The sequence below is a fragment of the Gymnoscopelus microlampas genome, assembly GCF_963454915.1.
Source record: "Gymnoscopelus microlampas genome assembly, chromosome: 5".
Classification (NCBI taxonomy): domain Eukaryota; kingdom Metazoa; phylum Chordata; class Actinopteri; order Myctophiformes; family Myctophidae; genus Gymnoscopelus; species Gymnoscopelus microlampas.
Window position 1 is genome coordinate 30,700,673 of NC_139942.1, and position 13,063 is coordinate 30,713,735.

General features: G+C 40.2%; 1 protein-coding gene across 4 annotated transcripts in view; it reads right to left on the reverse strand.

Annotated features, from left to right (window-relative positions):
• Positions 1-7,811: 7,811 nt before the first annotated feature.
• Positions 7,812-13,063, reverse strand: part of mcc (MCC regulator of WNT signaling pathway) — a 66,753-nt gene continuing 61,501 nt past the window's right edge. For 3 of the 4 annotated variants that reach the window (XM_084058246.1, XM_084058247.1, XM_084058248.1), the window contains 3 exons: positions 11,276-11,367; positions 10,999-11,121; positions 7,812-10,581 (listed from right to left, as the gene is read on the reverse strand). In XM_084058246.1, the coding sequence (XP_083914372.1) occupies positions 10,401-10,581; positions 10,999-11,121; positions 11,276-11,367 (396 nt within the window). In that variant the 3' untranslated portion in view covers positions 7,812-10,400. The remainder of the gene's footprint in view (positions 10,582-10,998; positions 11,122-11,275; positions 11,368-13,063) is intronic. The other variant, XR_014600836.1, reaches the window with a different exon arrangement.

Sequence of the window (13,063 nt, forward strand, 5' to 3'; positions counted from 1 at the left end):
AAGATCTTGTAGCGGTCAGCGAAGGGTGGTTCATTTCCCCACACACACACACACACACACACACACACACACACACACACACACACACACACACACACACACACACACACACACACAGATTTTAACCATTTATTTGTCCACATAAAGGAGAAACATACAGGGACACAAATATTATACTGTAGGTGCAGTAAGGTTACATTCACATAATCCTGGCATATGTCTTCACAATACAATAAACATGTCACTCAGTACTCTATATGGGTATAAGTAACACCGTCTCCGCCATATATGGCGGCTGCCAATTACAGACAATACTTTGCCAACCTTTTTGCCTCCTTTTTGGGTATCCCAAGTTGTTGAAACCCTCTAACAGCCAGTATGTGGGTATGTCCTATAGGCTGCCAAATATAAAAACAAAGGTCTGCACCTAATAGCCCAGCTCTGAGATGGTGTGTAGGAGTGGTTGGTATTTAATGATCTTGGTCATAAAGGCTTCCTCTAGGCTAGAGTCAAAGGTGCAGGCTATCTAATACAGACACTTCCCTGGACTCTTTATCAATCACAACATCTGGTGTATTAGCTGTTAACGATGTAAAGATGTCTGAGTTAAAACAGAGATGGAACATGGATGAAATGACACGGGAATGTTTAAAATACAGTAATAGCACCCATACAATCATAAAATGACAAATCAATATTTGACAGTCCAATATTGACACGCATGTTTTGTTTACAATCTCTTACTTGGCCATATTGCCAATTAGCTTATGGGCTTTATCAGCACTGGTGAGATGCAGTGGTGGACATTCACTTGAGTACTGTACGTTTTTTTTAGTACCTGTACTTTCAGTGGTGTAAAGTAACTAAGTACATTTACTCAAGTAGGCTACTGTACTCAAGTAGAATTTTGAGTTAGTTTTACTTTCACAACGTGACGTGTTGTGAGCTTGTAGATATGCTTTTTTCAATAGATTTTTTTCATGTGATAACATAAAAAATGATTTCAGTCTCATGTTAAAATGTGTCTCCCCCCAAATAAATCTATTGAAAATAGCAGATCTACAAGCTCACAACGCGTTGTGATGCGTTGTGAGCTTGTAGATCTGCTATTTTCAATAGATGTTTTTATCTGCACAATAAATTATTTCAGTCTCATGTTAAAATGCTTACCCATGGCCATGGATGTTACAATTATGTACGGGCCCAGAGAAGTACCTGTATCTTCCGTATTGTTCAATAAAAAGCCTGTTAATCCGATCGGTGGCCATTTTCACCATATCCTTTAACCACGCGACCCTATCGGATGGGAGGTGTATTGCACTCTGATATATTATAAATCTATGAGAAAATGGCCACCGATCGGTTAAGAATACTCTTTATTGAACAATACAGAATATACGGGTACTTCTGCGGGACCATACAGAATTGTAACATCAATGGCCATGCGGTAAGCACTTTATATTTGAAATCTGAACGTTTATGTAGATGTACGGGCTGTAAATGGAAAAGTGCAAACACCTGGTTGAAGTTCGGTCGGGACAGACGACCGTCGTGTATCCATGGCTTGTTGTACATGTATCCCATCTTGTCCGTGTAAATTCCTGAACCTCTTCTTTCTGGACAGACATGAGATTCATATAGCATCGTTTCGAGTCCTTTTGACGTGCTTTTGAAGGATATTTTCTTTGTTTTGATTTATTTTCTTCGGATGTTACCGTTGCTATGGCAGATTGGCAGTTGTTGCAGGAAATGGTGAGGCGGAAGAGGCGACCCCATTGGTTGTAACGGGAATCACGTGCCAAAAACCGCACCACCCCTTTGAAAGTATTACTGCGCTGCTAAGAAAATAGTACCGACTTTTAAACTCTGATTATAAAAATACTGCGCCAAATCAGATGTCGGTAATTTTTTTTCTTACTTACTACCAATAGATCTTTTTTAAGAAGCAGAGATTATTTAGATCCACTTGATGGGAACGAAACTGAAGGAAAAGGGGCTAGACAATACGGCCTATGTTTGAATGCTTATTTTTATGATTTAATCTATCTAGAGGACACTAATTTGATTATCACAAATATGGCTACTATGTTATGAAACAACCAATGTATCTTACGATGTAATTTTATTGAAACAAGAATGATTTAACAGTAGAACTAATTCCTATGATGATAGGCCTACAGCTACAGCTAATACAGTATGTTCAACAATGCTCAGCATAAAGTGTAATACTATATAGTATACAATTCTATACACCATTGACTAGTATGATATCATACAGTACTAGTCACTAGCCACTGTCAGGATTCATCTACTCTGCTGTGGAAACCACGGCTCTTGCCGGCGTACAATATATGATGATAATTTATAACCATATACTCCAATCTTTGGACATGGAAAATCCATCTTTTCAGGCTCCAAAGTAAGGGTGACCAGAGTTTCTTTGAGATACCTGCACTCCTTTTCCCATGCATAGTCAGGGAAGGCTGATGTTGGTCAACTAGTACCAGGTCCCTTGAGAACCTTCCTCCCCCCCAAGCTGCACTGATTGAGCATATCAGAACCTGGGAACCTTACTGGACCCATCTTGCAGATGCCAGTAAATCTTGCGCCATCCTCCTCCACTGTGGCTGCAAAGGTCATGTAGTGGACACAGCAAATGCTGCAAAACTGGAGTCTGCTGCATCTCTATATGTAGATGTTGTGTGATTAGGACATTAAAAACAGTCATCACCCGAGGAATCAAAAGGACCAAACACATGTGTGTGTGTGTGTGTGTGTGTGCGTGCGTGCGTGCGTGCGTGCGTGCGTGCGTGCGTGCGTGCGTGCGTGCGTGCGTGCGTGCGTGCGTGCGTGCGTGTGTGTGCGTGTGTGTGTGTGTGTGTGTGTGTGTGTGTGTGTGATAAAGTATGTACAGTATCAGTTATCGCAGAGCTTTTCTGTTGTAGTAACACCAAGACACATTCCTAGCAACGATTTGTTGTTTAGCAATTCACTTTTCTGATTATAATTTGAACATATTGTTCAAGTTGCATACACCTTCTTTGACTATTATGATAGTATTCACTTTATGCTGAGCATTGATGTGCATACTGTACTGGTTGTTTCTGTATCCTTTGGATTCTATAGTCATATTTTGTTGTTTTGATAAAATTACATTGTTTTCTCCGGTTTGATCTTAACTCATTCCTACAACTACTGTATACACTCAGTCTGGATGAAACTTTATGTTACATAACATGTTTGGTATAGTGGCCATATTTGTAATAAGCAAGTTAGTGTGCTCTACATGGATTCAATCATAAATTACCGCTCGGTCCTGGGTTGTACTGGATTTGAACCAGCACACTCCTACAAGTTATTCTACGGATATCAGTCAATTTATCCGTTGCCCCAAGTTACCGGGGACACTTGACTCGAGTGGGAATCGAACCCACTCAAGTCAAGTCAAGTCATCTTATTGGACAGACGCTCTACCAGTTGAGCTATGCTGTTGGCTGAGAGTTACAGGTTTCCTGGTGGTTTTAACTTGTTTTTCTAGAAGTTATTCTGCAAAGGGAAGCATCACGAAGGATATCAGTCAATTTATCCGTTGCCCCAAGTTACCGGGGACACTTGACTCGAGTGGGAATCGAACCCACTCAAGTCAAGTCAAGTCATGTTATTGGACAGACGCTCTACCAGTTGAGCTATGCTGTTGGCTGAGAGTTACAGGTTTCCTGGTGGTTTTAACTTGTTTTTCTAGAAGTTATTCTGCAAAGGGAAGCATCACGAAGGATATCAGTCAATTTATCCGTTGCCCCAAGTTACCGGGGACACTTGACTCGAGTGGGAATCGAACCCACTCAAGTCAAGTCAAGTCATGTTATTGGACAGACGCTCTACCAGTTGAGCTATGCTGTTGGCTGAGAGTTACAGGTTTCCTGGTGGTTTTAACTTGTTTTTCTAGAAGTTATTCTGCAAAGGGAAGCATCACGAAGGATATCAGTCAATTTATCCGTTGCCCCAAGTTACCGGGGACACTTGACTCGAGTGGGAATCGAACCCACTCAAGTCAAGTCAAGTCAAGTCAAGTCATGTTATTGGACAGACGCTCTACCAGTTGAGCTATGCTGTTGGCTGAGAGTTACAGGTTTCCTGGTGGTTTTAACTTGTTTTTCTAGAAGTTATTCTGCAAAGGGAAGCATCACGAAGGATATCAGTCAATTTATCCATTGCCCCAAGTTACCGGGGACACATGACTCGGAGTGGGAATCTAACCCACTCAAGTCAGGTCAAGTCATGTTATTGGACAGACGCTCTACCAGTTGAGCTAAGCTGTTGGCTGAGAGTTACAGGTTTCCTGGTGGTTTTAACTTGTTTTTCTAGAAGTTAGTCTGCAAAGGGAAGCATCACTAAGGATATCAGTCAATTTATCCGTTGCCTCAAGTTACCGGGGACACTTGACTCGAGTGGGAATCGAACCCACTCAAGTCAAGTCATGTTATTGGACAGACGCTCTACCAGTTGAGCTAAGCTGTTGGCTGAGAGTTACAGGTTTCCTGGTGGTTTTAACTTGTTTTTCTAGAAGTTAGTCTGCAAAGGAAAGCATCACAGAAAAGACACCAGTGGGATTTGAACTCATGGCCTCTGGATCATGTATACTGCGTCTCAACCCATTGAGCTAACAGATGGCTGACAAGTAAAGCCTTCCTGGTAGTTTTCAGTTGATCTTCTGGAAGCCAGTCTGCAAAGGAAAGAATCATAGGAAAGACATCAATGGGATTTGAACTCATGGCCTCTGGATCATGAATACTGCGTCTCAACCCATTGAGCTAACAGATGGCTGACAAGTACAGCCTTCCTGGTAGAGTATAATAATGCATAGTCTTAGATATTTTAGGAATGTTTTACAAAGCATGTTAAACATGAACAAACACATTAACAGACAGTTGTAAATGATGAACTGTCTTCACTTTACTATAGGGCACATAATAACATGTATTAAGGATTTATAGATACTTTAGGAATGTTTAACAAAGCATATGTTAAACATGAACAAGCTACCAATAGCTTGTATATATTATGTAACATCAGTTACAAATGATTTAATAATCATTTACAGATGTATTATACATGTCTTATTCATGAATAGTCATAAAATACCTTTATAGATGATTTGTAACCGTAGTTATAAAGGTTTTAGTAATAATTTACGAATGTCAATAAATAGGTTGTTAATGATTTGTTAAGTCTACAAACTGCTTATAAACGTTTGTAGATGCTTTAGAATGGGTCATTACAAATGATTTAATAATCTTTTACAGATGTATATAAATGGCTTATTCATGAATAGTTCACTACTTACTAATACTTTATAAATGATTTGTAACTACAATTTAAAGTTGATTGGTAGTGACTTTTTTTTGGTCCCTAACATTCATCGAGCTCTGGACTTAGTCATTTTCTTTCCGTTTCGGTAGTGACACAATGGTGTCACTACCGAAACGGAGAAAAAATTGTTCCTCCAAAAACCTGTTAGGAGTACGTTTCAGGCAATTTAAAGTTGATTGGTAGTGACTTTTTTTTTGGTTCCTAACATTCATCGAGCTCTGGACTTAGTAATTTTTTTCCGTTTCGGTAGTGACACAATGGTGTCACTACCGAAACGGAAAAAAATTATTTCCCCAAAAAACCTGTTAAGAGTACGTTTCAGGCAATTTAAAGTTGATTGGTAGTGACTTTTTTTTTGGTCCCTAACATTCATCGAGCTCTGGACTTTGTAAATTTATTTTTTCACCATTGGGTCACTACCGAAACGAAACTGAAACGAAAGTTAAATCCGAAAAAATCACTAAGTGTGGAGGCCAAAATCGTCCCCCCGAAAACCTGTTAAGAGTACGTTCCAGGCAATTTAGAGTTGATTGGTAGTACTTTGTAGTGACACTTTCTTTGGTCCCTAACATTCATCGAGCTCTGGACTTAGTAAATTTATTTTTTCACCATTGGGTCACTACCGAAACGAAAGTTGGTCACTACCGAAACGAAAGTTAAATCCGAAAAAATCACTAAGTGTGGAGGCCAAAATCGTCCCCCCAAAAACCTGTTAGGAGTACGTTTCAGGCAATTTCGAGTTGATTGGTAGTACCATTTGTAGTGACTTTTTTTGGTCCCTAACATTCATCGAGCTCTGGCCAAAATCGTCCCCCCAAAAACTGGACATTTAAAGGTAGGCTTACAACTACATACTTACGCCTAGTAACCTCATTCATACTTTAAAATGTTCATCTTACTGTGGACATGTTTGCCTGAAAAGGAATCTTTGAAATGTTGCATAGTTTTAGAATTGTACTCCTTTAAAAGTTCAGAGATTTATAATGGAGGCGGATGGAAGGTTTTGGGACCTCAAAAAAACACTTTCACCTAGAAACTCCATTCACAGTTTAAAAAATCCACCTTACTGTGGACATGCATCCTTGAGATGTTTTACTTTGAAATGATTTGTAGTTTTTGAAATATTTGACTTTAAGCACCCAATAGTTTTAGAATTGTACTCCTTTAAAAGTTCAGAGATTTATAATGGAGGCGGATGGAAGGTTAGGGTTAGGGTTAAAGGGATATTTCACTTTCAGAAAAAACTTTTGGTGATTTTATCATCTACTGAAGCCTTTGTGAGCCCCCCAGGCAGTTTCTAAGTTGCTCAATTCAGTATTTAGGTATTTGATTTTCATTTTATCAGACACGCCCCCTTCCTATACAAACCCATTGTAACTTCAAACTCAATTTTAACCATGTAAGATTCATCAAAAACACCCGTCCTTGGTTCTGGTGACTCACCCTGCCCTCCTATTACGTGAGGGGGCCGTGTTTTTCCGAGATTTTTATTTCATTTATTTTATTTTATTTTTTTATTGTATTTTATTTTTTTCATTTTCCCCCAAAAATATTAAAAATAAATGAAAAAGGTAATTGAAAAAACACGGCCCCCTCACGTATTGGGGGGGGGGGGGCGGTAGGAGACGGGTGAACCAAGGATACTTACGCCTAGTAACCTCATTCATACTTTCAAATGTTCATCTTACTGTGGACATGTTTGCCTGAAAAGGAATCTTTGAAATGTTTAATAGTTTTAGAATTGTACTCCTTTAAAAGTTCAAAGATTTATAATGGAGGTCGATGGACGATTTTGGGACCTCAAAAAAACACTTTCACCTAGAAACTCCATTCACAGTAAAAATCCTTAGCAAAAAAATCCTTAGTGTTAACATGGACTCTTATAGGTATTATGTTTACACTCTCAAGAGTAAAACCACCACTCAGGAATTTGACTGGACCAGGACATGTTGTTGCTGTAATCATTCAATGTTCACATTTATATTTATATAAAAAACACAATGTACATATATGCAAGTCATTCAATAATACAAATGAAAACTGTCTTTGGTTAAAAGAAAACGAGGTTAATATCCTCACACTGCGTATTACACAGTAAAATCCTCTCATGTATGCATGTGTAAATCTAAGAGTGAATAAAGTGTAACCAAATGGATGGTTACATTTGTACACAGAGTTAACCACTTAAACCCCATATTTGGTTTACCAGAGTCCCTCAGGGCTCTATGATGTTTCTGTTTGTGTTGTGAGCTTGTAGATCTGCTATTTTCTGCAAATGTTTTCCCCAGAATACGGTGCTGGGGTTAAATGAACAGGATAATTATCCGGATCTTACAGGTAAATACAGTCTGGTACCATTTCCCCATCCCTAGGAGAGGAGACTACTGCTGGCATTTATTTTCCAGTAAAACGTTAAGATACAATCCAGGCAATGTATGTACAGTGTAGTGAAATTTTGTGTGTGTGAGAGAGAGAGAGAGAGAGAGAGAGAGAGAAAGAGAAAGAGAAAGAGAAAGAGAGAGAGAGAGAGAGAGAGAGAGAGAGAGAGAGAGAGAGAGAGAGAGAGAATCAGCGCCTCCATTGGTTGAGGAGATCTGATGCTCAGATCAGGTCAATATTCCCTGAAAAATTGTTGTAAAACCTCCTGATTGCGTGTGTGTGTGTGTGTGTGTGTGTGTGTGTGTGTGTGTGTGTGTGTGTGTGTGTGTACAGTATATATACTGTATATTGGGTGGTATTGTGTTAATGTCCAGCAGGGGCACTGTGAAGCATGAAAGAGTCTATGTCACTGGTTCTCAACATGGGGTTCGAGGACTCCCAGGGGTCCTTGAAGGGCTTCCAGGGTCCCCAGCTGAATGATTGATAGTTAGGAACCAAATGGACCCTTACAGGTACAGAACTCTGAGAACGTACAAATGGAAACAAATGGACCCTTACCAGGAATCGTGAGGTACAGTATAGGTACAGGCAAATCTTAGTCAAAACAAGGTATGAGTCGTATGACATAACTTAGATTTAGCTTGAGATCTTAATATGTAACAAATCCGTTTCTTTTGATGAGCTTTAGTTCAGAGTGTGTACATGAATGGTAAAATGTGAACAAAACCTTTTTAACAAAAGTTCTCTTTGTGTGCAAAAATGTTGCAATCTCAGATATCATTTGAAATGAAACTCTTCTTTTATGCGTGGAGCTTGATTTGTAAAAGCCTGAGACTTTGTGATGCCAAATTACTTAGGAACTTTTTTCTCTTTTTTCATTTCAGTACGTTGCTGTTGGGCAGAAACCTCTTTTCTTCATATTTTCACTTTTTTTGTAAATGAATGCCTCATACTACAGTGTCACAAACAAGTAGCAAAAATTGCTGATCTACAAGCTCAAAGCTGAGCTTGTAGATCTGGCATTTCTTTTATTTGGATCCTGAAAAGTAACAGTTTTGGTTTCCACCCGACAGCAACTATATATGTTTTTAATGAATTGTGCAACCCTACAAAATGGTCCAGAACATGACCACGCTGTTGTGACGTTCTCAAATATAAGGGACACTGCCCACTAAACTTAACGTGTTCCATTTATGCAGGACTGTTCAGGGACTGGCAATCATGATGGTCAGCCTTAAGAGTGAATTTAACTTCAACAGGCAGTAAAATTACACCGATATAACATAATAATTTGTCCAACCTTAAGACAATAAAAGGCATATCAAAGCTAAATTAGTGACACTGTAGCGTAAACTGTGTTAGACTCTGGTAAAATAGCCCGTAGAAGAGGATACCAAATCGTATAATAGTGCTCTTAAAAAATATAAAAATTACACAATTTGTATTTGTGGTTCAGTATTGTATAGTATAGTCTGTTGAAATGCCATCCTTCTCTCGTCTTCACTTCAGCTTGCGTCGTTGTACACAGTGAATGCACACTGTGTCCATCATCCACACAGTAGGACCACAGGAAGGAGGGAAAGACCTTGTATTCAATCACACAGACAGATAAGACAGCCTCACTGTGGGATTCCTACGTACTGCACACGGAGAGGTGTGATCTCTCACAGTTCATGGCATTCTCCATGTGTCACGGGGTCTAAAGTAGTCCCTGGATGTTCTACTAGGCCAGGGGTCTTCAACGTTTTTCAGGCCAAGGACCCCTTAACTGAGAGAGACCCCCCCCCCCCCACTACATTGTTTACAATTGTGTTGCAGATTTAACTTTTTCATAGATTTCATAGATAGCTTCATTGACTATCATCAGAGTTGTGTAAATTTAGTTTTTTTGTTCATTTCAGACATTTAACCACTTAAACCTTCAATTACTAGTACTTGATTCGCTCCTCTTCCCCCCCTCCACCAAACCTCTACAAGCCCACCGATCTACAAGCTCACAACGCCTCGCAAGCTTGTAGATCTGCTATTTTTGGCTAATGATCCCCTCAGAATAGGGATTCTAGGGTTCAAGTGGTTAATGTAAAAAATAAATCCTATCACACAAAGATTTGCCTTATAGTAGCTCTGAGGATCCCCTAGGGGTCCCCGGACCCCTGTTGAAGACCGCTGTACTAGACAGAAAACCATGACACACTGGCACCCCTCTGTCTGCCAGTCTGTGCACACAAGGGAACATCGCTATCTTTACTCAAGAGTATGACCATGGGAATGGCTCTGGAGTCGCAAAACCCAACCAGAGGTAAGAACATGAGGACAGAAATGAAGGGGACAGTTTTGTTTCTTTCGTGCTTTCTGCAAGACTTGTCGGCACAAAGAGGCTCGGTGAACCCACTGGGGGAGCGAATGCACTTGGAAAAGCCTCTCTTTGTGTTCCTCGCCCCATCTAAAGAGCTGGGATATTATTCATAAACGTGTTAACAAACAGTCTTGGCCCAGCACCATCCCGACATCAACAACCTCTCAACACCTCGAGGATGTCAAACAACCGCAGGTCCATCACAAGTTCCATTTTGCTGTTCTTGCGGACAGACTCTGTTTTCGTCCTCTCCACGGGGCCTCGACGACGTGTGTCTGTCTACCCCTGTGTGTCCTCATAGCGACGTCTCGTTGGTGTGAGGTCGTGTGTTCTCCTCCTCCAACAGGGCGATGCGCTGTTTGAGCATTCGCACCTGGGTGTCATGGCGCTCCACCATGCCCATCATCTGGCCCTCCATCTTCTTTAGCTTGCTCTGGTGTTTCTTCTTGGCCTTCTCATAGGCTGCTACCAGGTTGCTGCAGAACCATCAAACCCAGACAGGAAAAAAAGAAAACATTGTTCAACATTTGCTCTGTCTCATTTGCAAGGAAGCTTCCTAGCTAGGTAGCAGTTTTGGAAATATGATTACAGTAGGATGGGAATCATCCTCGTTTGGCTTCTTGATTTGGTGAAATGACAAGGAAACGTCAAGTGGTTCTTTAGTTACTATCCTATAATTCTGTGTGGTGAGGCCAGCGAATCTTACATCAGGTTATTTCAAAATAAATTACATCTGTATAAGAGGCTTATTAGCATGAAATACACCGTGCTAAGTCACCTAGGTTATGCTATCTAATAAATTACAAACTAAGTTAAAATGTGTGACAGACTGATCATTTCAATCAACAGAAACAAATGCAGAATGGATGCAGAATAAACTTTTCCATGGTTACCTGTTGGCCCGCTTGAGGTCGTTGACAAACTCTGCGCTCTGCTGATGTCGGACTTCACTGCTTTTGGTCAGCCTCTCCAGCGCTGCCACCAGTTCCTGCACACGACACTTTAGTTTCTTCTCCCTGACAAACGCAAACACACATTACAACAACATAAAGCAATCATTTCATACCTAATATATTACTAATGAATACCAATGATACAAATGAAACCCTGATGCCTGAAATGTTTTCCTTGAAAGCCAATCATTTTAGGCAACTAGTAAATGAGCCTTACCGCTTGAGTGCATTGGTCAATTCTGCAGCCAGGTCGCTGTCATTCATGGTTCTGAAGTCTGACAAGCTGATGGCTGGAGAATCTCCTCCATCCTAGAAGACACAAAAACATCAAAATATGGCTGTGAGGTGAAAAATGTATGTTACTTGTTGATTCCTACATTGCCACATGGACCTTCTATCGTCTTACGGAGCAAATGTGTTGACAGACACTAACAGGTGACTGGTGTTGCCTGAGCAGCAGCTATGTAATGGCCAAAATCACATTCAGTCGTTTCCACCATCTGAAGAAACGTGCACAAACCCACTTTGTCCACAAGAGGGCAGCAGTGTATGTGAAAATGTTACTGCTAGCAGGCATACCCATAAACTTAACACTTAGTCACACAGCAACATACTGTAAATAACATGTGATTGGTTTTCACTATTCATATAGCTAAGTGTGATTGACTCGCCCTGTTTTCTTGTCCTTCTAAAGATGATTTCTGAGGCCTATCTACTAGGTAGAGAGACAGAAGGACAAGGAGCAATTTGAAGCCATTCCATGGATGGTGACTAGGTCACATTAATGTGACTGAGACTAAAGGATGTCCCATCTGTGGGATGTTGATGGATGGCTTGGTATATGCCAAATGGGGGATATGAGGGGAAAAGGAGAATGGATGGAATGAGGTAAAGGGGGTGGGTTGCTGATGATGGTTGATTTTATAGTGACAGTGACACTTTGGCTAAGTGCCTTTGCAGGGCGTGGACGATGGCATTAAGGTTATGTGTCTAATATGTGTTTGCGTCTGTGCGTATATGTGTGCATGGCTCCTGTGATGAATTGCTCTGATCATAGGATGTGACAGAATGGAATGATGTCACATGTACCGTTGCGTGGCCTGTGTGCGCCTGTGTGTTGTCACACGTATGTCCTTAAGAGGACCGAATGTCCCCACAAGGATAGGAAGATAAGCCAAACCCTGCAAAATGTATACTAAAAATATTTTTGTATAAATTGACTGGTGCATTATACAAAATGAAGCCATTTGCAGGGGTGGAGGTGTTACACACTTTATATACTACCATTATGATAGTAGTCGAATTTTACTTTCTTGATCAAATCAATACCTGTTAGAATGTTCTACATTCCTCCTGTCAATATGTTGTGTTGAAGTGAATAGATTTTTGGTTCACTGTGCACTGTGTATAAGATAGACTACACATTTTAATTTAATTTGGAATTGAGCTCTGACGACCAGCTAGACCATTTACTGGAATATCTCATCAAATTGCAATAACATAATATAGCCTCACTGAAGCAATGCGATAAGAATTCAATTAATCAAATAATTGAATGACGGCAGATTAAAAAGACATTTTTAGTAGTCAAATAATTGAATGACAGAAGATTAATCAGACATTTTTAGTTGTCAAATAATTGGTTTAGTGACGTATCATCTGCAACATTCTAATATGGGCTATTAGAACCTCACCAACATCAACAACGTGAATGCGTGTCTTTGTTCCAGAAGGCAGCTCTCCAATGCGGCAGACCGCAACGTTAAATCCTCAGGCAGGGCCCATCTGGCAGTCTAGACTTAAGAGTAAACGTGACCTCACCTTTGCCATTAGGGTCTCAGGGGTTTGGATCAACCTGCCTGAGGAGATTATATGCTAGCCGGATCACTGTCTTCTGTTCTTTTATATGTCTTCAAAAAACACACTTTTATAAACTTCAGTGGTGTAAAGTTACTAGGTACATATACCCAAGTACTGTACTTAAGAACAATTTTGAGGTATTTTT